Here is a 27,323-nt window from a genome sequence, read left to right as displayed (position 1 = left end):
CCTTCCAGAGGCAGTTTGGAACTCGGTAGTGAGTGTTGCAAATGAAGACAGACGATTTTGGCACGCTACGTGCTTCAGCACTCTGAGGTCCCGTTCTGTGAGCTTGTGTGGCCTACCACTTCGCAGCTGAGCTGTTGTTGCTCCTAGACGTTTCCACTTCACAATAACAGCACTTACAGTTGGACGGGGTCAGCTCTAGCAGGGCAGAAATTTGACAAACTGACTTTTTGGAAAGGTAGCATCCTATGACGGTGCCACGTTGAAAGTTCAGTAAGGCCATTCTACTGCCAATGTTTGTCTATGGAGATTGCATGGCTGTGTGCTCAATTTTATAAATCTGTCAGCAACGGGTGTGGCTGAGCTGCACAGCGGAAATGTCCCTGAGTGGCTGTCATTTGTATAATTTGATTCATACCTCATCAGAAATCTCCTTATGGCCTGCCAAAGAAAGAAAACCCATCCAGAGCCGTCCGCCTGAGATTAATCAGATCATTGTACATATTCTCCTTACCATTTCCTTTAATAACACTTTAGAGTTAGGAAATTGAATTTTAAAGAACCTTCCTCCCACCCACAAATTCAGACCTCGACCGCAGAGGTTAAATCACAATGAAAATAAATATAGCCTAAACTCCATATCCAAATCCACTTAACGTATAATATTATTAAATGTGGTTATTCTGGTCATTTTACTTCAGCTACAGTACTTACCATGACAGAGCCTCTGGATTTGATTCTCTAAAATACATGACAGAGCCTCTGGATTTGATTCTCTAAAATACATGACAGAGCCTCTGGATTTGATTCTCTAAAATACATGACAGAGCCTCTGGATTTGATTCTCTAAAATACATGACAGAGCCTCTGGATTTGATTCTCTAAAATACATGACAGAGCCTCTGGATTTGATTCTCTAAAATACATGACAGAGCCTCTGGATTTGATTCTCTAAAATACATGACAGAGCCTCTGGATTTGATTCTCTAAAATACATGACAGAGCCTCTGGATTTGATTCTCTAAAATACATGACAGAGCCTCTGGATTTGATTCTCTAAAATACATGACAGAGCCTCTGGATTTGATTCTCTAAAATACAGCACTGGCAGTTTCGGAGAAATCAAAAAGAAAGTAGCAGTCACAAAACACACCTTATCAGTAAGTGATTGAGAGAGACCCCCCTCCATCTCTCTCTAGCTCTCTGAAGTGGGCCCTCCAACGCAGAGATGTGTCTGAAGCAGTAGGCTCTTTCTCTCTCAGCCTGAGATCCTCCAATCACACATCTGTTTGTGTGACATGGCTGCCTGCAGATGCCACATCCCATTTAGCAATCAATGAACAGCTCAACTAGAACGGAGTTGATTGGGAGATTGGAGGGGGATAAAATCAAGTAGCATAGCTACTCCATATATACGAGGGGCTTCGATGCCTGGATGACGAGACAGCTAGTTCTACATCTGGAGGGCTTTCAGAGGTAGAAAGTATGGTCCTGGAGCAGTATTAGAATCTAACCAAAACCGGGAAAAAATGATTCAGTTCTCTTTCCCCTCCAGGGCTGTGAAGTGCCCCCGGCACTCTGATCTGGAACAAAGTGAGGAGGGATCGTCTGGGTTTTCAAGATATAAAGTAGCAACAGGTACTGTAGCAGGTCCTGGGGAAAAGGCTGAGGGGCTGAGAGGCTGTTTTAAGACCTGTCGAGAGAAGTCTGTGTCTCTTTTGTAGAGGGGGAATAGAGAGGAAGATTTGGTAGAATCAAGTGAAAGATGGGACACTCATTAATTAACAGACAGACATGGTCCATCATGGACTTTGGCTATTGCAGCTCAACCCCTTTATGATGGTGATGCGTCCTGTGATGACTTGAGCTCAGAGATGCCTTTTGTCTCCTCATCCACTTAACGAGGCCCTTGATTAACTACTACGCTAGTTACGCTAGCGACTAATCAGATGGCCTCCGTTTCCATGGCTACCAGAGAGTGTTGTTGCCACTCAGCCTGAGCCTCTGTTAGTGAGGAAGTGATGGGAAGTGTTCCACTCGTCCCCTACTTCCCTGGTTCTTAGAACAAAAGGTTTCAAGCAAGCAGGTTCCAAAGTTCTCCTCATCCCTCTGGGTTCTTTCCTCATTCTGTGATTTATTTTGTATTTATATATTCTAGACAGATTCTGTGGGGTTTTGTGTATGTATTGTATGAGGGGGGCTTTATGTATTTCAAGGTAAAGAAAATATATAATGTTCAGCATTATATTTAGAAAACATAAAATGAGGTGTATAAATTCATAAAAAACATGTCCTTAAAAGAACATTTGCATAGACTTTGATTTATGGATTCCCCTGCCATCGCAAATTGACCATGCAACGGATTTCATAACTATTGTGAGGGATTTTGTTTTCCCCCTTGATGTCTTTCCATACAGGCATATCTCATCAAACAGAAATATCACATATTATGATGACATCCAGTAATCACCACAAATACAATTCCCTATCTCTGAAGCATATTTCTCAATGTAGCAGCTGAATGTTTTGTGGCTTCAAACAAGAATAAAATTGCATTTTCCCCCCCTTCAAACATTTCAATTTGGCATCTTTTACATGAGGCGACTGTTCATTCATCTCACTCAGAAAGGAGAACATGACCGGTGTGGTTTACAAGCTGGCTCCTGGATATTACAGAGGAGAGGAGCCTCAATGTCTATCCAGAGAATGTTTGGTTGATCCTCTGGCTCATTGAAAGTGACACAGAGAGAAAGTACAGCAAATACTATGAAGACTATTTCATATGAACAGAATGTTTCATTATTCACATGCTTATAGCCAGGTGGGTGCAAACAAAACAAACAGAGACAAATATGCACACACTATATATGTGTGTGGGGCACACAAAAGCTGTCCCAGTGTAGACACACAATGTTGATCAGTGCAGGGCACATCAGGCCTGGCTGTGGCCAGTGTAGACACACAGTGTTGATCAGGGCAGGGCACATCAGGCCTGGCTGTGGCCAGTGTAGACACACAGTGTTGATCAGGGCAGGGCACATCAGGCCTGGCTGTGGCCAGTGGCCTCCCATAAGGCATTCACATTGGCATTGTCCTCTGAAGAGAAAGGCGGTCTGAAATGAAATCTGAAGGTTGAAAGAGCCCATTTTCTCCTCTACCCCCCTTGAGCATATCTGTCAGGAGCACGATGGGGAGAAAAAGAAGTCCAGCTAGGCCTCTGTGCCTCGGTCTCTGTTGCTCTCCCCTTTCAATCTCCCTGTTGTGAGAAAGCAGCTTTAAACTGGATGCTATCTGCAGAAGAATTACAACCCAGGTCCAGACAACCCGTATTACACTAAAGAGAATAGAAAAAAGCTTTGAAAGATGACTTGCGTAGGATTTGTGCACTTAACTAGAGCCATGTTGGATAGGATGTTAATTTAAAAATCATTAAATCGTGCATCAGGCAAGTTGATATCAAACCAATTCGTTTTTTCTTCTCTGACCCTATTCTACCTTTTGTCTACATTTTTCCATGTGTCTTTTTTAACAGGCTCTTTCCATTCTGCTTCCCTCCAGCCAACTGCCACCTGGGAGAGGAGTTCTCATTAACCTTGTGCACCTGCACTCAACGCCGTTTAAAGGCAGAAAAATTCTACCTCTGTGTGAAATCGATTCTTTCATGTGCTCATGTTGCTTACTGCTGATTTTAACCTATTACACCTCTCTCTCTCTCTCTCTCTCTCTCAACGAGGCCCTTGATTAACTACTACGCTAGTTACGCTAGCGACTAATCAGATGGCCTCCGTTTCCATGGCTACCAGAGAGTGTTGTTGCCACTCAGCCTGAGCCTCTGTTAGTGAGGAAGTGATGGGAAGTGTTCCACTCGTCCCCTACTTCCCTGGTTCTTAGAACAAAAGGTTTCAAGCAAGCAGGTTCCAAAGTTCTCCTCATCCCTCTGGGTTTTTTCCTCATTCTGTGATTTATTTTGTATTTATATATTCTAGACAGATTCTGTGGGGTTTTGTGTATGTATTGTATGAGGGGGGCTTTATGAATTTGAAGGTAAAGAAAATATATAATGTTCAGCATTATTTTTAGATTCAGAAAACATATTGGGTCTGCCACCCCCCTCTCTCGCTCTTCACATTTAAAGGAAACCCAGTGAAGATTGATTACCTTTGATTTTAGAATTTCATTCACAAGAAGTGGTGGCAGCTTGATACGATGAGGTATGTTCAGCCTTTCTACCTCAGTATTGCCAGTGGTTTGGGAGATGCAATTGCATTTGCAAACACACGCTGTCACCGATCCCAGGGTATCCCTAAGAAATAACATTAACAATGAGGGAGGGAGAGAGAGAGCGAGAGAGCAGACTTTCACTCTTTTTGGAAAACTTAATAAGATGAGCATCCACTGGACCAACAACAGCCATTAGACAGACAAGACGGGGAGGAGAGGTAGTTCAAGCCTCTTAATTGATCTTCCCGAAGAGGCAGAAAGGAGCAAGGATGAGTTGGAAGGACCAGAGCAGAGAGCAGGGCTGATGCCAGGACAGGACAGAGGGATTTCTCTTCACCTCTCCCTCCCCTCCCCTCGGGGAGGAGATCTATAAAGCACTGTCTCTGTCCGTGCTGCCCACCCGCCTGACTGTAATTAGATGTGTTGGAGAGAAACTGTATCAATACTTGGCTTAGAGAGCGTTACTCGCGCCTGGGCTGTCGGTACCGCCAACATCGGGAGTCTATTCCTCCTTGTTTAAGAGGAATGCTTATTTCAAGGTTGTTGTGCTTGACAAGACTTTCCTATCTAGAGGGCCTAAAGCATGTGGAAGCAGAGCTGAGACAATGGCCTCGTGTTATTATATTCCTACAGTATCAAGACAGGAAAGGAGTGTGATTTGAGGGGAAAGGAACAGAAAGACAAAACAGCCATACACAGCTCTCCATTTACATGCTGACACTTGTAGGTGAAAAGGAAACCATAAACACTGATTGGATAAACAACGTAAAGCATTTATAATGAGAGGGAAAAGCAGAGGCGTAAACCATAACAGTTACACTCATCAAGCAATTCTCTCCATTATTACTGCAATTGTAATTAAACAAAAGTGACTGCAAGCTGGGCATACGGCATAAAGCTTCTTTCTGGTGGCACTGGGCCCCCCGATCTTTGTCTTCTTATCAATTAGTGTTCCAATAATATGGCTCCCTTGTCACAGGAGCCATTAGCATTCTGATTGAACATCTGAATCACAAAGTGAGTGCTGTGGTGTCTAATGTCAGAGGATTGTCTTCCAGTGTCTCTCCATTCACATCCACTGGGGCCTGTCTGTCACGTTCATCTGACAAAACAACAGCAAGGGAAAGGAGGGAGGGAGGGAGGGAGCCCCTGAGAGGTGGAAGAAATGAAGACGCAAAAGAAGAGTGCAGGAATAGAGAAACCAGAGGGCAGAGGAGAGGAAGGAGGGAAACGAGGGATGTGTGTGGGCAGACCTGAGGGGGATGGAAGTAAATAGAGAAATAAAAGGATGGAGGGATGGAGAGAGGGAACACAGAGAGAGAGGGATGTGTGGGAGAGAAATGAATAAACAAGCAGTACAGGGAGAGACTAGGACCCAACTAACTGAGAACCAGAGAACAGGGCCAGAGATGGAGAATACCACAGGAAGGATATTGAAAGAACACACACTCGTCACACATAACATGGCCTATGCGGAACCACCAGAAAACCTGAACATCCGGTTTTCAGAGATACAGCATTTTCAAAGTAACTTCCATTTCCCCTGAAAAACAGAAGTGGGAACTCTGCTCATGCGTCTTTCTAGTCCTGCTATGTTAGGTTGAACACCACCCAGTGACTGACATGGGGTTGATACATTAAAGAGGCAATTGTGGCCACTGCATTCCCAAAAAAGATGACAAGGTCATCTATTAAAACATCTTTCACACAGCACTTTAAAATGACTGAATACATGGTCATTACAGAGCCAGACTGGATACATGGTCCTTACAGAGCCAGACTGGATACATGGTCCTTACAGAGTCAGACTGGGTACATGGTCATTACAGAGCCAGACTGGATACATGGTCCTTACAGAGCCAGACTGGATACATGGTCCTTACAGAGTCAGACTGGGTACATGGTCATTACAGAGTCAGACTGGGTACATGGTCCTTACAGAGCCAGACTGGATACATGGTCATTACAGAGCCAGACTGGATACATGGTCCTTACAGAGTCAGACTGGATACATGGTCATTACAGAGCCAGACTGGATACATGGTCCTTACAGAGCCAGACTGGATACATGGTCCTTACAGAGTCAGACTGGGTACATGGTCCTTACAGAGTCAGACTGGGTACATGGTCATTACAGAGTCAGACTGGGTACATGGTCATTACAGAGCCAGACTGGATACATGGTCATTACAGAGCCAGACTGGATACATGGTCCTTACAGAGTCAGACTGGGTACATGGTCATTACAGAGCCAGACTGGATACACGGTCATTACAGAGCCAGACTGGATACATGGTCATTACAGAGCCAGACTGGATACATGGTCATTACAGAGTCAGACTGGATACATGGTCCTTACAGAGCCAGACTGAATACATGGTCCTTACAGAGCCAGACTGGATACATGGTCATTACAGAGCCAGACTGAATACATGGTCCTTACAGAGTCAGACTGGATACATGGTCCTTACAGAGCCAGACTGGATACATGGTCATTACAGAGCCAGACTGGATACATGGTCCTTACAGAGTCAGACTGGGTACATGGTCATTACAGAGCCAGACTGGATACATGGTCATTACAGAGCCAGACTGGATACATGGTCCTTACAGAGTCAGACTGGATACATGGTCATTACAGAGCCAGACTGAATACATGGTCCTTACAGAGCCAGACTGGATACATGGTCCTTACAGAGTCAGACTGGGTACATGGTCATTACAGAGCCAGACTGGATACATGGTCATTACAGAGCCAGACTGGATACATGGTCATTACAGAGCCAGACTGGATACATGGTCCTTACAGAGTCAGACTGGAAACATGGTCATTACAGAGCCAGACTGGATACATGGTCATTACAGAGCCAGACTGAATACATGGTCATTACAGAGCCAGACTGGATACATGGTCCTTACAGAGCCAGACTGGATACATGGTCATTACAGAGTCAGACTGGATACATGGTCCTTACAGAGCCAGACTGGATACATGGTCCTTACAGAGCCAGACTGGATACATGGTCCTTACAAAGCCAGACTGGATACATGGTCATTACAGAGCCAGACTGGATACATGGTCATTACAGAGCCAGACTGGATACATGGTCATTACAGAGCCATACTGGATACATGGTCCTTACAGAGCCAGACTGGATACATGGTCCTTACAGAGCCAGACTGGATACATGGTCATTACAGAGCCAGACTGGATACATGGTCATTACAGAGCCAGACTGGATACATGGTCATTACAGAGCCAGACTGGATACATGGTCATTACAGAGCCAGACTGGATACATGGTCATTACAGAGCCAGACTGGATACATGGTCATTACAGAGCCAGACTGGATACATGGTCATTACAGAGCCAGACTGGATACATGGTCCTTACAGAGTCAGACTGGATACATGGTCATTACAGAGTCAGACTGGATACATGGTCATTACAGAGCCAGACTGGATACATGGTCCTTACAGAGCCAGACTGGATACATGTTCCTTACAGAGCCAGACTGGATACATGGTCATTACAGAGCCAGACTGGATACATGGTCATTACAGAGCCAGACTGGATACATGGCCATTACAGAGCCATACTGGATACATGGTCATTACAGAGCCAGACTGAATACATGGTCCTTACAGAGCCAGACTGGATACATGGTCATTACAGAGCCAGACTGGATACATGGTCCTTACAGAGCCAGACTGGATACATGGTCCTTACAGAGCCAGACTGGATACATGGTCCTTACAGAGCCAGACTGGATACATGGTCATTACAGAGCCAGACTGGATACATGGTCATTACAGAGCCAGACTGGATACATGGTCATTACAGAGCCAGACTGGATACATGGTCATTACAGAGCCAGACTGGATACATGGTCATTACAGAGCCAGACTGGATACATGGTCATTACAGAGCCAGACTGGATACACGGTCATTACAGAGCCAGACTGGATACACGGTCATTACAGAGCCAGACTGGATACACGGTCATTACAGAGCCAGACTGGATACACGGTCATTACAGAGCCAGACTGGATACACGGTCATTACAGAGCCAGACTGGATACATGGTCCTTACAGAGCCAGACTGGATACATGGTCCTTACAGAGCCAGACTGGATACATGGTCCTTACAGAGCCAGACTGGATACATGGTCCTTACAGAGCCAGACTGGATACATGATCATTACAGAGCCATACTGGATACATGGTCCTTACAGAGCCAGACTGGATACATGATTTGCTAAACAACCTGCCTAATGCTAGTTCTGCAGGAGTATGTTGTGAAACGCACAGAGCCATGGAACACAGGAAGAAGAGGACAAGAGGATATTTGGATTGCCCATGTGAGGCCACTTGTGGCGGTGAAGGTGCCCAGTGGGGGGTAGACCTCTGAGGGTTATGTGTGTCCGGCGCCTTCACGTCCTATCCAACCTCTCTGCTAAAAAAACAGTCCTCGCTAAAAAAAAAATTACACTGCAGCTCCAAATTTGCTCCATTGATTAAAATCCCAATTTAACCAACACCCATCTATTTTTATGACTACCTGTACCTACCATTTGGTTTAGAAGTATTGAAACCAAACCATACGATTTGAATGTAAAGTATGAAAAGGGGAATGTAAGAAGTGCTAATCCTTTCAAATAGGCTACATGTCATATTAAACAGGAACAATAATTATTCATTTAAGCTATATTATTTAAATTATTTCAAGGCTATAGCCTGTAAAAAAAAATACATTGTGAAGCGAGTGCGACACACTAGGTTGGACATTAAGCTCTCAGCATTTAAAAACATTTCGTTGTATTAAATCATTATAGTCTATACATTGTGTATATAGGCTGTGACTTAAATACAAATTCAACAAAAAAGGCCTTATTAGGCACAGTCTACAGTGCCTTTGAATTCATTTTTTAGAAACACGAGTTTGGCCAGAGTCTGTGGCTTCAGGCTCATGTGATGGAGTATATATATCCTCTCTGACCTTGCAGAGCCACTGGGGATGCTAAACACCCTTTTGGCCACTCTTGCTAGGCTGGGCAAAGATTCGTTTTTTTTTTCTATAGGTAGGTCAAAGGTTTTTGGGGAAAATAACTCAATAAAAACAGAAAGCTACTTGAAAGTTGGAATATGCTAGGCCTAGTGGGACAAAATCTATTATGGCCTATTGTATAGATAAAATAATATAACAAAAATGAAGGTAACTTTTAAGAGATCAGATTTGTACTTTATAAATACTTTGATACAATGACACACTTAATTAGCTACTCTCCTCTTCCTTTCTTTTAGCATGTGCCCATAGTAAATACACCCTCATGCTTTCGGGATACGTGTCAGATTCCACAATGATTATTTAGTTGTGGACACTACATCACTGCACTCACTCTCTTGATCGTGGTCCTCAGCTTTGAAAGACTCATTGCTTTTTCACCTTCACCCTCATTGTTTAATCAGTTCCTTTAAGAAAATATTTAGTGGACTCCATGACAGTAGTTAAAGCAAGGGGCTATAGTAGCACACAAGTAGACTACAAATGCATGCTGGGCCGGGCATGCCCTGAGCTAGTGAAGTGAATGCTACCGGAGCGAAATTGGAACGGGCAAGAAGGCCAATGCTCCAGCCTATGGGAATCTCGCTTCGTGCTCCAGTCAAATTGTGCAAGTTCCGCTCACATACTCTGGTGGAGGGGGGTTAATAATGCATACGCCAATCATGGGACCCTGTGAAGTCATTATTGGGGCGGACTGTGTGGCTTGAGGTCACGTGGCTCCAAAAGCAGCTGGGTATTACCACTGTTATATTATTTATCAAAACCATTTCCACATCAAATGGCTGGGCCCTCGGTGGCAGCTGCTCCCAACAGCTCCCATCGTGCTCTGGGGCACAGCACTGCCAATCAGTTGGGCTCACGCTGGGCTGCCACCAAATCAACTAGGGGGTGACAGCCACCACAAAGACAGTCCAATCACCAGAGGGAAGCACTCCCTCTTTAGCCAATCACAGCAGCTAAGGTTAGACATGCCAATCACCCGAGGATATCAACAGGAAGTGATGAGGTTCATTGTGAGCTGGTCAGGGGGTAACAAGCCCTGTAGGGTTCAGCCACTATAGGGGATCCGAAGTGGCATTTCAGCCCAGAGCCGACCCGAGAGGCTTCATTTATTGGTGCAGACAGACAGTTCGAACAGCAGCTAGAGAGAGGAAAAGGCCTGTAGCGTTTCCCTTTACATCTTTACTCAGCCAGCATGGGGCCTGCAGCAGCCTTGCACTGGGAACACAACCAGACAACAACAGACAACAGACAAACTTAATCTGACTGAATCCTCTAACGCCACGTCGTCAATGATATTTGTTTTTTAAACTCATCTAAAATACAATATTCCTCTTCCAGAGCATATCACAAACACTTGTTTCTGAAATCTCCTGGCTCTCAGCTGAGTACCTCGGCTAATGATAATTACGACATTATATATTTATCAAGCTCCGTGTGGCTGCCTGTCGCTCCGAGGCCATTTCTTTCCTGGTACTAGTTAGGTAGTGAAGTGTGTCTCCACTGAATCAAGCATCATTTCCAAGTCTAATGTCTGCCCATTTTTTAAGAGAATGCTGGTGATAAAATGAGGAGACTGTAGGCTCTGTGTGTAATGGTTTCAGACATGTCTTTTCTGAAGGCCAAACAACAACCATGGTAGTTGACTTTACACACAAGGCACAGACAAATATTGGCGATTTAGCCAACTCAGGTATACTAATCTAAATCTATTGTCAATCTCAGTGTGGGAAAAAACAGTAGTGGTCTGGACTGGTTCAGTAACCTGCATGGAACACTAGATGAAGGTCAAGCCCATTATGACTGTTTGGGGTGAACTGAACCATCCACCCTTACACAGTAAACACCCCTCAAGCTGGTTGCACCAGTTAGGTTTAAAACAGTTAGTCTTGAATGCTAAGTCAGGCGAAGCTACGCCAGTAGAAAACGGTCTAGAGGATGAGCAAGGTGCAAGATGCGAAAGGCTGTGTCGTGCCCTGGGTGTGAGGGAGTGTTAGTAACACAGGGAAACTAGCTTCCCAGCCTGAAGGACAATGACACACACACACACAACCACCTTCAGCTGGGATCTCAGTCATCTAGAGTGACTGAACTCATTACTGTCAATGTCACTATGATTAGACCTCCAATTAAGCAGGGATGAGGGACACGCATAGGATTAGCCATGATATTTCAATGACACTTCATGCTAAATGCTAATAGTGGGCTGAATTACAATCTAAACGGCACCAAAATAGGCTATTAACAGCTAGCTAATAGAGAGGGCTGGCGTAACCCTTTGAAATGGTGCCAGGAAAGGTTAAGGTATATCTAATTTCATTTGCTCAGGGATCTTTGTCACATTAACGTGTCTCGTTGTGTGCGGGGGAAGTATTGCTGTTATTTCTCAAAAGGGCAAGAGGCTTCAGCCACAAACACACTGGGATAACCTTTGGTGGGTTTTAAAGCCCTTCGGAGGCGAATCGACGGCACCCGGAGGCGCTTCTATTGTTTGCACAGCGACCGCAACACTGTCACGGTTCCGACAGGACGGGAAGTCAGCAGAAATGGGAGAATGCCCTGAGGGACGTCACTTTACACAGGAGGGTGATGGTGACATTGCTTCTGAAAAGAAAACCCTGGGGCTTATAGAGGAGGGTGAACCTGTACAGTACTTTCAGAGAGAAATGTATAATGTTATAGAACAAACATGAATACGTCATTTAGAATGTGTTTATAAATGTTACACCGCATTGAATAAAGCCCCTGGATACTAAGTCCTGTGGCAAAGCCTGGCTGAATAAAACAACAACCAAAGATACATTCTCTCTGTTTTAGTTTAGTTTAGTTGCACAAAGTTTCTGCACCAACCAGTTGAAACATGTTCTTTGCAACTGAAGAGCTTTAGTGTTGCTGATGGAATGGAAGAGAAGCTGATCTGTAATTGCTGGAGGTGGGATGCTTCTGAAGGCTCCACCCCGAGTCAGGGCAGGGGAACATGGGTCCACAACGTCTCAGAGTCCCCCTCCCAAAGTGGGCCTCCAGAGAACTAGAAGGAGACGCTGCGTTATAGCAAGCTCATCCAAGCCATGTTCCCACTGTTGTTCTGTGTGGGTTTCCTGTAATCCCAAAGCAAATACAAGTCGTGTGTTAAAGATAAGGGGACCTGTGGTTTCAAACGACACTTTCCCTTAATCACCACCATTCTCATGATGCATATTGTTTTGCAGGATGATATTTTGTGGTCTTGTAGACTACATAGGACACACTGGATTTTCACGGGGGGGAAATGGCAATAATATTCTCACAAACTAGGCTCTCACACACCTTTCCCAGTGGTGGTGGATACCAGAGTGCTCTGACATTAGATTCAGTCTTTACCGCTGATATGGGGCCTGCAACTTGTCGTCCCTGAGCTACCAGTCCAGATAAACAGATTACAGGCCCACACATACACTCTCCCCTACCACTGTCACTCACATCAAACACTCTCCCCTACCACTGTCACTCACATCATACACTCTCCCCTACCACTGTCACTCACATCAAACACTCTCCCCTACCACTGTCACTCACATCATACACTCTCCCCTACCACTGTCACTCACATCATACATTCTCCCCTACCACTGTCACTCACATCATACACTCTCCCCTACCACTGTCCTTCACATCATACACTCTCCCCTACCACTGTCACTCACATCAAACACTCTCCCCTACCACTGTCACTCACATCATACACTCTCCCCTACCACTGTCACTCACATCATACACTCTCCCCTACCACTGTCACTCACATCATACACTCTCCCCTACCACTGTCACTCACATCATACATTCTCCCCTACCACTGTCACTCACATCAAACACTCTCCCCTACCACTGTCACTCACATCATACACTCTCCCCTACCACTGTCACTCATATCAAACACTCTCCCCTACCACTGTCCTTCACATCATACACTCTCCCCTACCACTGTCACTCACATCATACACTCTCCCCTACCACTGTCACTCACATCATACACTCTCTCCTACCACTGTCACTCACATCATACACTCTCCCCTACCACTGTCACTCACATCATACATTCTCCCCTACCACTGTCACTCACATCATACACTCTCCCCTACCACTGTCACTCACATCATACATTCTCCCCTACCACTGTCACTCACATCATACATTCTCCCCTACCACTGTCACTCACATCATACACTCTCCCCTACCACTGTCCTTCACATCAAACAATCTCCCCTACCACTGTCACTCACATCATACACTCTCCACTACCACTGTTCTTCACATCATACACGTTCCCCTACCACTGTTGCTAACATTCTCTGCTCTCCTTTGATTCTGCTTCAAGGGACATGTCCAATCACCACAGAGAAATCTGTGAAGTTGAAGTGCATTTGATCAAATGCAACAGTGCCATTGTGTTTGTTACTGATTGTGATTGTTAGTAGCTGCTGTATTGTGACAGTGTTACAATATAAATAATTTTGTTTCAAGAACAAAATCAATTACCTTAAATGTTTAACATGTTGAAAATATCAAATATTACATTGTTCTAAGCATTGTTGAATCTTAAATAATTATTTTTAAACCTGTATTTAACTAGGCAAGTCAGTTAAGAACAAATTCAAATTTTACAAAGACGGCATACATCTCTCCCTGTCATGTTGGTTTTCTGTTGGATGTGGTTGGCATTTTGTTTTATACTGTATGTCTTAAGACATCCATTCACAGCAGGAACTGTTTAATTGGATTTCATCATTAGCTGATGTTAAAATCTATAGAAAAGAAGATGACCCAGACAGACAAACACATGTCAGGACCAAGATAGGAAGCATCTTGAGACTACTGAGAAGCACCCCATGAGTTTCATTTCATCCCTGACTGTCCTCGAATGTGTCCTCCAGGAAGAGGCTGTGTGACTCGGACTCTGTGTGACTCTGACTCTGTGTGACTCTTTGTGAGGACGTCTTTTAGCAGTAATTTCATCAGTCACCTCGCCACACACTGAAGGACACTGCTGAATACTTCACGAGTGTCAGGAGTGGAAGAACAGGCGGCAGCGGATCTTTCACACACACACACACACACACACACACACACACACACACACACACACACACACACACACACACACACACACACACACACACACACACACACACACACACACACACACACACACACACACACACACACAAACACACACACACACACACACACACACACACATCAACACACATCAACACACGTCACACAGCCAAACATCAACACACGTCACACAGCCAAAAATCAACACACACACACAAGCGAACATCAACACACACAGCTGTGATGCCCGGTATATTCCAGCTAGCAGCTCTAGTTTACCAAACAGACTACTTAATAATCCTAGAGAGAGAGTGTGGACGTTTCGAGGCAGAGACAATGATGACTCACCCAGCTGACAGTCTCAGTCTCTGAATAGCAGCGATATGAGTGTGAATAGGAGAGCTCTCCTGCCTCTGAATAGCAGCGATATGAGTGTGAATAGGAGAGCTCTCCTGCCTCTGAATAGCAGCGATATGAGTGTGAATAGGAGAGCTCTCCTGCCTCTGAATAGCAGCGACATGAGTGTGAATAGGAGAGCTCTCCTGCCTCTGAATAGCAGCAATATGAGTGTGAATAGGAGAGCTCTCCTGCCTCTGAATAGCAGCGATATGAGTGTGAATAGGAGAGCTCTCCTGCCTCTCTGAATAGCAGCGATATGAGTGTGAATAGGAGAGCTCTCCTGCCTCTCTGAATAGCAGCGATATGAGTGTGAATAGGAGAGCTCTCCTGCCTCTCTGAATAGCAGCGATATGAGTGTGAATAGGAGAGCTCTCCTGTCTCTGAATAGCCATAGCACAGAGTTTACCTTGATGTGACACATCCATTCAAACACTATCCTCAGATGCTGCATTTTTTTATGGCTCTTTGCTTCGCCAATACAATAGCGGTTTGTGTGCCAGTCAATTCACTGAGGGGAACTGGACAATTACTGGCAAGCTGTTCTAAACGTAACCTCCAGGACCCAGTTTAACAGCTAGGGTAATGGAGGGGGGATGAGCGGAGAGGACCAACAGAACAGACAGAGTGATACAAAAGGACAATCATATGCGTTCCAAATGCAGAATGGATTAGAGTGAAACGCATCTGCTGCAAAACCACAGCGGCGAAGGCAAATGTGAAACATCACTCTCGGTCTCACTTTGAAAGTCCCGGGAACGGAAGGGTATTTTATTCTCTCACCATCATGGAAATGGTTTGCCCTTACACTTGCTGACATTGTCTGACTATCTAGCTGGATGTTTACAAGTTGTATTCCCAATAGCCGTGACAGTTGTGTTGTTGACCCGGGTGCCCCGCACTCCAATCAAACCAATCACACAGCCAGGGGAGAATAAACAGGCCTTTTCATCCACGTTAAACGATACTAGCACCAGGTAAAACACTTTGAACCTAAGCCTGACCCCACTACGCCTCTCTCTCTCCCCCTCTCTATCTGTCCCTCCCTCCCTCTCTCCAACCTCCAATATCAGTCTCTAGAGTCAGGCTCCTTGAAACACCCCCAGAGCCCCTGTTCCATCAGCTAGCAACTATGGCCACCAAGCGTGCCCTGTGGGAGTGTTCCTAGTTGCTTCACAACCAGAACTAGAGGAGAGGGACCGCTGACTCCTGAGTAGAGCAGAGAACCCTGGGAATAGTGCTAGGAGCTCATGAAGTATGCATGGAGCTGAAGGTCAGAGTCCATACGGCATTCAAATCACTGTGTTCTAAATAGCAGCATTTATTCAAATGAAACACATTTGAACATATTGTTTTACAACCATTTATTGGAATGACTCAAATAAAGGAACATTTAAAAAAAAAATGTGTAGAGCTGTCCGACCCCCTGACGCTAAGCGGCTGACACACTAAACACAGTACAACCACATGTCACACACAGCACACTATTTTGGGACACAAACTTGTCCGTTAAGCAGAAAGACATGATAGACCTGTTTTTATCAGGCTGCTGCTGCAATTAAGGCCATAAACATGGAGTGGTGATGCACTCCTCCTACAGATGTGAACTTGACCCTCTCCAGCATATGTTGGCTCATTATTTAAAAAGAAGTTGGAGAACAAGCTATATGATGAAAAATGGCTTTTGGCGAAGGTACAGCCGACTGGAGTTAACTACTTATTATTTTTATTGATATATCTGTTAGGTTCTTATTTTGCAGAGTAAATAACTCACGGACACTAGAGAAGCTTTAACCAAGTTTAATTCTTCCCAAAGGTTCTGTACAGATGTAATCAGACAGCAAAACATTTCTCACCATCACAGTTATATATATCCCACTGAAGACACTCCTCCTTCTCTCCAATCCTTACATCTTATGGTTCTACAGGAAAAGAATAACAGGCTACTAAACCCTTATTACTCCCTTCAGGGGATCTGACCTCACCTCCTGACCTCAACCCCTCCTTCACCCCTAATCCACAGATGTCCATCTGTCTCCCCTATATCAACACGGTGCTCTCCTCCCATTGGTCCAACACATTCCAAAGCCAATCTGTCTTTCTACAGATCTCACTCCTTAATATACTATGCGTCTGATCTATCATGTCTTTAATATTTCAATGTTCAAAATGTCGAATCCAACATATCGTAAAAATATTATATTGCAATATGCGCTTGTGCGAGTAAACGGTGAGCTCTTGACAAAAAGGAAAAACAGGCCAGCAGGCTTTAGTGTGGAGCCAGCGCTCTGTCTTTGGAAAGTCCTCTGCTTTAGAGAGAAGCCTCCCCGCTAAAGCCAGATAAGGCCTGGAGATAAGAGGGGGAGATAAATGCAAGCACGCGTCCGGCTCGGCCCACTATCAGCAGTGTTATCGGACCACACAGACTCACTCTGTTCCGTAACCCTTTCCTCCTAGTCAGCCCCCAAAATGCCTGGCCAAATCCCTATCAACACATCACATGATGGGGGAAAGGGATAGAGGGGGAGGCAGGCCAATTAAATTCACAGTGAATAAAACAACCATATAGGGTCAATCTAACAGGGTGTAATGTAAGTGTTTGTGCATGCATCTATAGGGGACTTATATACAGTACCAGTCAACAGTCTGGACACACCTACTCATTCAAGGGTTTTTCATTATTTTGACTATTTTCTACATTGTATAATGCTGAAGACATCAAAACTATGAAATAACACATATGGAATCATGTAGTAACCAAAAAAGTCTTAAACAAATCAAAGTATATTTTCTTAAAAGTAGCCACCCTTTGCCCTGATGACAGCTTTTCACAGTCTTGGCATTCTCTCAACCAGCTTCATGAGGTAGTCACCTGGAATGCATATTAATTAACAGGTGTGCCTTGTTAAAAGTTAATTTGTGGAAGTTATTTCCTTCTTAATGCATTTGAGCCAATCAGTTGTGTTGTGACAAGGTAGGGGTGGTATACAGAAGATAGCCCTATTTGGTAAAAGACCAAGACCATATTCTGGCAAGAACAGCTCAAATAAGCAAAGAGAAACGACAGTCCATTACTTTAAGACAAAAAACGGAACGTTTCTTCAAGTGCAGTCGCAATAATGAAACTGGCTCTCATGAGATCTGCCACAGGAAAGGAGGACCCAGAGTTACCAGCCTCAGAAATAGGCAATTAACTGCACCTCAGATTGCAGCCCAAATAAATGCTTCACAGAGTTCAAGTAACAGACACATCTCAACATCAACTGTTCAGAGGAGACAGTGTGAATCAGGCCTTCATGGATGAATTGCTGCAAAAACAAAACACTACTAAAGGACACCAATAAGAAGAAGAGACTTCAATGTAACTACAATGTTGCTGATCCATCTTCATTAAATTCTAACTGTTTTAAAGTCACCGATGGCCTCATGGTGAAATCCCAAAGCGGTTTCCTTCCTCTCCGGCAACTGAGTTAGGCAGGACGTCTGTATCTTTGTAATGGCTGGGTGTATTGCTACACCATCCAAAGAGTAATTAATAACTGCACCATGATCAAAGTGATATTCAATGTCTGCTTCTTCTTTTTTTACGCATCTACCAATAGGTTCCCTTTTTTGCGAAGCATTGGAAAACCTCCCTGGTCTTTGTGGTTGAATCTGTGTTTGAAATGCACTGCTCGACTGAGGGACCTTAAAGATTAATTGTATGTGTGGGGTGCAGAGATGAGGTAGTCGTTTAAAAATCATGTTAAACACTATTATTGCGCAACTTATTATGTAACTCGTTAAGCAAATTTTTACTTGTGAACTTATTTAGGCTTTCCATAACAAAGGGGTTTAATACTTATTGACTCAAGACATTTCGGTTTTAAATTTTTTATGAATTTGTTAAAAAAAATCCAAAAACATAATTCCACTTTGACATTTTGGGGTATTGTGTGTAGGTAGGTATGTGACAAAACAACAAAATGTGGAAAAAGTCAAGGAGTGTGAATACTTTCTGAAGGCACTGCCAAAAAATAAATAATAATAACAACAGTGTCTGGATAGGGCGTTTGGCCACCACGAGCCACCTGAACAGCTTCAATGCGCCTCGGCATAGATTCTACAAGTGTCTGGTACTCTATTGGAGGGATACAACACCATTCTTTCACGATACATTCCATCATTTGGTGTTTTGTGCCGCTCCAGAATCTCCCATAAGTATTTAAAGTTTTATTGTCACGTGCACAAGTACAGTGAAATGCTTTTCTTGCCAGCTTTAACCCCAACAATGCAGTAATCAATAACAAATGTAACACAAAAAAAACAAGGTAGATCAAAAACACAAGAAATAAAAATAAAAATAAGAAGAACACGAGAAAGTAAGTAAGCATATTATATACAGGGTCAGTCAGTTCCAGTACCATATTTACAATGTGCAGGGATACTGGATCGATAGATACAGTGGAGAGAACAAGTATTTGATACACTGCCGATTTTGCAGGTTTTCCTACTTACAAACCATGTCGATGTCTGTAATTTTTATCATAGGTACACTTCAACTGTGAGAGACGGATTCTAAAACAAAAATCCAGAAAATCACATTATATGATTTTTAAGTAATTAATTTGCATTTTATTGCATGACATAAGTATTTGATTACCTACCAACCAGTAAGAATTCCGGCTCTCACAGACCTGTTAGTTTTTCTTTAAGAAGCCCTCCTGTTCTCCACTCATTACCTGTATTAACTGCACCTGTTTGAACTCGTTACCTGTATAAAAGACACCTGTCCACACACTCAATCAAACAGACTCCAACCTCTCCACAATGGCCAAGACCAAAGAGCTGTGTAAGGACATCAGGGATAAAATTGTAGACCTGCACAAGGCTGGGACAGTAACACACTACGCCGTCATGGATTAAAATCCTGCAGCGCACACAAGGTCCCCCTGCTCAAGCCAGCGCATGTCCAGGCCCGTCTGAAGTTTGCCAATGACCATCTGGATGATCCAGAGGAGGAATGGGAGAAGGTCATGTGGTCTGATGAGACAAAAATAGAGCTTTTTGGTCTAAACTCCACTCGCCATGTTTGGAGGAAGAAGAAGGATGAGTACAACCCCAAGAACACCATCCCAACCGTGAAGCGTGGAGGTGGAAACATCATTCTTTGGGGATGCTTTTCTGCAAAAGGGACAGGACGACTGCACCATATTGAGGGGAGGATGGATGGGGCCATGTATCGCGAGATCTTGGCCAACAACCTTCTTCCCTCAGTAAGAGCATTGAAGATGGGTCGTGGCTGGGTCTTCTAGCATGACAATGACCCAAAACACACAGCCAGGGCAACTAAGGAGTGGCTCCGTAAGAAGCATCTCAAGGTCCTGGAGTGGCCTAGCCAGTCTCCAGATAGAAAATAGAAAATCTTTGGAGGGAGCTGAAAGTCCGTATTGCCCAGCGACAGCCCCGAAACCTGAAGGATCTAGAATGGAGGAGTGGGCCAAAATCCCTGCTGCAGTGTGTGCAAACCTGGTCAAGAACTACAGGAAACATATGATCTCTGTAATTGCAAACAAAGGTTTCTGTACCAAATATTATGTTCTGCTTTTCTGATGTATCAAATACTTATGTCATGCAATAAAATGCAAATTAATTACTTAAAACAATGTGATTTTCTGGATTTTTGTTTTAGATTCCGTCTCTCACAGTTGAAGTGTACCTATGATAAAAATTACAGACCTCTACATGCTTTGTAAGTAGGAAAACCTGCAAAACCGGCAGTGTATCCAATACTTGTTCTCCCCACTGTATGCATAGGGGTAAGGTGACTAGGCATCAGGATATAAGATAAACAGAGTCGCAGCAGCGTATATGATTGTATGTGAGTAAATGCATCTGTCTATTGTGTGTTGGAGTGTCAGTGTGTTTGAGTGTGTAGGGCCCTGTGAGTGTGCATAGAAAATAGAAAGGGTGAACTCAGTCTGTGTAGCCATTTTGTTAGCTATTTAGTTAGCTATTTAGCAGTCTTATGGCTTGGGGGTAAAAGCTGTTCAGGGGCCTGTTGGTGTCAGACTTGGTACACTGTTACCGCTTGCCGTGTGGAAGCAGAGAGAACAGTCTATGGCTTGGGTAGGTGGAGTCTTTTCACGTTTCCCGGGCCTTCCTTTCACACAGCCTGGTAGAGGTCCTGGATGGCAGGGAGATCAGCCCCAGTGATGTACAGGGCTCGCCGCACCACCCTCTGTAGCGCCATGCCATCAAAGGTGGTACTATTGCCATACCAAGCAGTGATGTAGCCGGTCAAGATGCGCTCAATGGTACAACTGTAGGACTTTTTGAGGATTTGAGGGCCCATGATAAACCTTTTCAACTTCCTGAGAGGGAAGAGGCACTGTCACGCCTTCTTCACCACTGTGCGCGTGTTGACCATTTTAAGTTCTTAGTGATTTGGACACGGAGGAACTTGAAGCTCTCGAGGTTGAGGTTGTTGTTCCGGCACTGCCAGGTCACTGACCTCCTCCGTGTAGGCTCTCATCGTTGCTGGCGATCAAGCCTACCACTGTCGACAGCAAACTTGATGATAGCGTTACAGTCGTGCTTGGCCACGCAGTCGTGGGCGAACAAGGAGTACAGGAGGGGACTAAGCACACTCCCCTGTGGGGCCCCCGTGTTGAGGGTCAGCGTGGTGGAGGTGATGTTCCCTACCCTCAACACCTGGTGTCGGCCCGTCAGGAACTCTAGGATTCAGCTACAGAGAGGTGTTCAGTCCCAGGGTCCTAAGCTTGGCGACGAGCTTGGAGGGGACAATGAAGTTGAGCGCAGAGCTGTAGTCAATAAACAGCATTCTCACATAGGTATTCCTCTTATCTAGGTGGGTGAGGGCAAGGTGGAGAGCAATTAAGATTGGTTCGTCTATGGATCTGTTGGGGCTGTTTGCAAATTGAAAGTGTCTGGGATGATGGAGTTGATGTTTGCCATAATCAGCCTCTCAAGCTCTTCATGGGCAGTAGTCATTGTGGCATGAGATGGTGATCATGTTGGGATTACAGACTGGGACAAGGAGAGGTTGAAAATCACTGTGAATATGCCTGCCAGCTGTTCTGCGCATGCTCTGAGAACGTGCCTTGCTCAGCAGGTAGCCTAGTGGTTAGAGCGTTGGACTAGTAACCGAAAGGTTGCAAGATCAAATCCCCGAGCTGACAAGGTAAAAATCTGTTGTTCTGCCCCTGAACAAGGCAGTTAACCCACCGTTCCTAGGCCGTCATTGAAAATAAGAATGTGTTCTTAACTGACTTGCCTAGTTAAATAAAGGACAAATAAAAAATTAAATAAAAAATAGGTTGAGATCTGGTGGCAGACACACACACACACACACTCTGTGTTTCAAAGTCACTGAGATTTCTTCTTCTAGCTATTGTAGCCAAAATAATGGGCAACTGGGCATTTTTATACATGACCCTAAGCATGATGGGATGTTAATTGCACCTGCTTTCAATATACTTTGTATCCCTCATTTACTCAAGTGTTTCCATTATTCTGGCAGTTACATGTATACAGTATATAGTGTATATATACAACTACGGGCTATAACCTATAGTCAGAGGCCATTGACCATGAATCCACTGCATGGAGAATGAAACTATTCTTTCACACACTAACATCCATGGTTCACACACCAATAGATAGCAGGGTAAGCACAACATGAGGGAGGTAGTATGTAGACTGACTTACCTCTGTGTCTGTTAGTCGTTTTGTCAAACATAAGCATGGCGTCCTCCACCTGCAAGACACAAAAAGAGGAAGAGATTAGTCTCAATAAAAACCAACTGAAAGAGACGGAGACAGAGATGGAGACAGATGGAGAGGGAAGGAGTGTGATTAAAAGAGAAAGAGAGAGACAGACAGACATATGGCCGTGTGACATATGTCCCTAGATGTGTTGAGTGAGTAATGACTGTGCTGTGGCGTCACAAGGTCAAGAACATGCTGGACCCTGAGAGAGGCTCAGTGTGAGTTTGCAAGGACACGGGTGACAGTGCCAACTCAAGCACAGCAACGGAATCATGATTTGGGAGATAGGTGGACACACACATCGGCTTTCTATCTCTCTGTGTCACAGACACACATTCCAAAATATGCCAAAAAAAACACACTCTCCCTCTCAGGTGTACCCAAGACCCCGCCCCACCCCCCCTTCCACACAGACCACTATAAATACATAAATGTTGTGTAAAGTACAGTCTCCGTTTTGCCTGCTAAAAACACTTTAGCTGTGTTTCGAATACTCATACTAACCGCACTAACCATATTATTTGTGACGTGAATTGAGTATATACAGTTGAAGTCGGAAGTTTACATACACCTTAGCCAAATACATTTAAACTCAGTTTTTCACTATTCCTGACATTTAATTCTAGTAAAAATTCCCTGTCTTAGGTCAGTTAAGATCACCACTTTGTTTTAAGAATGTGAAATGTCAGAATAATAGTAGAGAGAAGGATTTATTTCAGCTTTTATTTCTTTCATCACATTCCCAGTGGGTCAGAAGTTTACATACACTCAATTAGTATTTGGTAGCATTGCCTTTAAATTGTTTAACTTGGGTCAAACGTTTCGGTAGCCTTCCACAAGCCTCCCAAAATAAATTGGGTGCATTTTGACCCATTCCTCCTGACAGAGCTGGTGTAACTGAGTCAGGTTTGTAGGCCTCCTTGCTCGCACATGCTTTTTCAGTTCTGCCCACACATTTTCTATAGGATTGAGGTCAGAGCTTTGTGATGGCCACTCTAATAACTTGACTTTGTTGTCCTTAAGCCATTTTGCCACAGCTTTGGAAGTATGCTTGGGGTCATTGTCCATTTGGAAGACCGGTGCCTCATGGTTGGGATGGTGTTCTTTGGCTTGCAAGCCTCCCCTTTTTTCCTCCAAACATAAAGATGGTCATTATGGCCAAAAAGTTATATATATTTCTCCAAAAGGTACGATCTTTGTCCCCATGTGCAGTTGCAAACCGTAGTCTGGCTTTTTTATGGCGGTTTTGGAGCAGTGGCTTCTTCCTTGCCTTTCAGGTTATGTCGATATAGGACTCGTTTTACTGTGGATATAGATACGTTTGTACCTGTTTCCTCCAGCATCTTTACAAGGTCCTTTGCTGTTGTTCTGGGATTGATTTGCACTTTTTGCACCAAAGTATGTTAATCTCTAGGAGACAGAACGTGTCTCCTTCCTGAGCGGTATGACGGCTGCGTGGTCCCATGGTGTTTATACTTGCGTACTATTGTTTGTATAGATGAACGTGGTACCTTCAGGCGTTTGGAAATTGCTCCCAAGGATGAACCAGACTTGTGGAGGTCCAAAAAATGTTTCTGAGGTCTTGGCTGATTTCTTTTGATTTTCCCATGATGTCAAGCAAAGAGGCACTGAGTTTAAACGTAGGCCTTGAAATACATCCACAGATACACCTCCAATCGACTCAAATGATGTCAATTAGCCTATCAGAAGCTTCTAAAGCCATGACATCATTTTCTGTAATTTTTCAAGCTGTTTAAAGGCACAGTCAACGTAGTGTATGTAAACTTCTGACCCACTGGAATTGTGACACAGTGAATTAAAAGTGAAATAATCTGACTGTAAACAATTGTTGGAAAAATTACTTGTGTCATGCACGAAGTAGATGTCCTAATCGACTTGCCAAAACTATAGTTTGTCAACAAGAAATTTGTGTAGTGGTTGAAAAACGAATTTTAATGACTCCAACCTAAGTGTATGTAAACTTTCGACTTCAACTGTAGTATGCTTATTGGTCATCGTATGGATATAGTTAGTATACCAAATGTCCCCGGATGTCGTATTAAATTCACCAAAATACGAAGTATACAAGCAGTGTACACTATTTCTGTGCTTTGAGGGCCCATAATGCAATTCTTCAGAAAATGGGCGTGGCTTCACAACGTTTTCAGATTTGAAGAAAATGGCGCTAAATATGCAACCGAAGTCCGACAAGAGCGCATTCAAATTCATTGCCTTAACTAATTATGACAAATGTTAAGAAAATGTTGAGCAATGTAATAAAGTTATGACGTTTCAAATAAGTTACGTTACGTTGGCTGACAATTTGTTAGCTATGCTATCCTTACGAACCGCATAGCATTACATCAGTATGTACCAGTATGTTACCTAACATTAGGTAGCTACTAATATATCAAACTTGCCAGGCAGTATATTAACTATCTGCTATCTAACTAACTACCCAGCATTTATTGACTTGATTATTCACATCATTCTTAGCTAAGTCCTATAGTCGTTGAGCGTTTCAATGGACATTGATAATTCTGGCTATCTACTCCGATTTCAGAGCACTCTAGTCTGAGTGTGTCAGAGCGCACAATAACTGATGAATTTACAACGCTCAACAGCCATTGAATATGGCCGGTGTCAGTAAACGTTGGCAAAAAAAACGGAATGAAATTGTTGCCAGCAGCACAGTTACAGTCACCAACGATCTGGATAACATGTAAACAGCCTAACCAGCTCTGCTAGGGCTAGTAAAATGGTCAGAGTGTTCTCTCATTTGTGTCTGGAAGTAGCTAGCCAAAGTTATCCAGTTAGCTTGGGTGCTTGACTGCCGTTGCCCAACTCATCGGCCAGAGCGTCCAGTGAGCGCCCTGAACGCTCCGAGAGCGAAACACTCTGAATTTACGAACAGACGATCTGACAATGCTCTAGCTTTACAAACGCCCAGAGCGTACTCTGGCACTCCAGATTGAATTTACAAACACACCAGAAATCGTAAAATGTTTAGCTAGTCATTTGTTATGCTAACAAGCTAGCAAGAGGTTGCATAGCAACAGCATCAACTTCCGGTAGACAGGCAAAGAGCTAGTACGCTAAACTGAAACGATAACGTTTGTTTACAGTATACAAAATTAACTAATAGTATATAGTATGTAGTATATACTCATTAAGTATGTAGTATACAGTATGTTAGTATGGGTATTCGAACACAGCTTATGCTTCAACTCACCCTCAGTGCTACCTTCCCTTCCCCAGAAGGCACGCATCAATCTCTCTTCCACTAAGAGCCCTGTTGCTATAAGCCATAATCATATTCATCAGGCTCAATCAGCCACAATGAGGATTCATCTGGCTGTCTGTCCCCCTGATGGAGATAGACACTAAACGCCACTACCGCACCGCACACGGAACACAGCGGACATACATACAGCCACACTAATATATATTTATGTAACAGTGTAAAAGTGGAGCATTGTGTTATTTTCAGGAAGAAGGCGTCCCTGGGACCTGGACCACTGGTGGTGTGGCTACCTCACATACAGCTGTTAAGTTAAGAGAGGGAGAGAAATTGCTGGACACAGCAGGATATGTAGGTGGGGGGGTCAGACCTTTAAATGTCGCTATGGATATGTAGGGGGGGGGGGGGTGACGGAGCCCGCCTGGGCAGTGTTCCCCAGTCAATGTTGCTAGGTAACAGTGTGTGAGTGAATGAGAGTGTGTGTCTGTGTGTGTGTGCGTGTAATAGTAGAGGTGTAGAGCTGTCCCAGCCAGCAGATGATGGGAGGGGACAGCACCAGAGGCTACCTAATTTGTAACTGTATGACTGGATAAAGGCCACAGTTGCCAGCACACACACGCTCTCCCCTACTTCTCTACACTGGTGGCTGAGGCTCTGTGTCACCTGTTACCATGTAACAGTATGTTATTACTGCTACACTGCAGCTGGGAAGGCTCTCCTTTTGTTTCCCTTCACCTCTGTCTACCCCTGCTAGGTACAGTGGTGTAAAGTACTTAAGTGAAAATACTTTAAAGTACTACTTAAGTCGTTTTTTGGGGTATCTGTGCTTTACTTTACTGTTTATAATTTTGACTACTTTTACTTCACGAAATTCCTTAAGAAAATATTGTACTTTTTACTCCATACATTTTCCTTGACACCCAAAAGTACTCGTTACATTTTGAATGGTTAGCAGGACAGGAAAATGGTCCAATTCTTTTTTTCTTTTTTTTTGTTGAATTTTACCCCTTTTTTCTCCCCAATTTCGTGGTATCCAATTGTTAGTAGTTACTATCTTGTCTCATCGCTACAACTCCCGTACGGGCTCGGGAGAGACGAAGGTCGAAAGCCATGCGTCCTCCGAAACACAACCCAACCAAGCCGCACTGCTTCTTAACACAGCGCGAATCCAACCCGGAAGCCAGCCGCACCAATGTGTCGGAGGAAACACCGTGCACTGCGCCCGGCCCGCCACAGGAGTCGCTGGTGCGCGATGAGACAAGGATATCCCTACCGGCCAAACCCTCCCTAACCCGGACGACGCTAGGCCAATTGTGCATCGCCCCACGGACCTCCCGGTCGCGGCCGGCTGCGACAGAACCTGGGCGCAAACCCAGAGTCTCTGGTGGCACAGCCAGCGCTGCGATGCAGTGCCCTAGACCACTGCGCCACCCGGGAGGTCGAAAATGGTCCAATTCACGCACTTATCAACAGAACATCCCTGGTCATCAAATCAAATTGTATTAGTCACATGCGCCGATTACAACAGGTGTAGACC

General features: G+C 44.2%; 1 protein-coding gene across 13 annotated transcripts in view; it reads right to left on the bottom strand.

The window, feature by feature from the left end:
- Nucleotides 1-27,323, bottom strand: part of LOC139548194 (RNA-binding protein Musashi homolog 2-like) — a 456,658-nt gene that overhangs the window by 194,775 nt on the left and 234,560 nt on the right. For all 13 annotated transcript variants that reach the window (XM_071357680.1, XM_071357689.1, XM_071357690.1 and 10 more), the window contains one exon: nt 22,486-22,534. In XM_071357680.1, coding sequence (XP_071213781.1) covers nt 22,486-22,534 — 49 coding nt within the window. The remainder of the gene's footprint in view (nt 1-22,485; nt 22,535-27,323) is intronic.

Source organism: Salvelinus alpinus, chromosome 21 (genome assembly GCF_045679555.1).
Source record: "Salvelinus alpinus chromosome 21, SLU_Salpinus.1, whole genome shotgun sequence".
Lineage (NCBI taxonomy): Eukaryota > Metazoa > Chordata > Actinopteri > Salmoniformes > Salmonidae > Salvelinus > Salvelinus alpinus.
The sequence above is the reverse complement of the archived record's forward strand: the minus strand, read 5'-3'. Positions and strand labels throughout refer to the sequence as shown.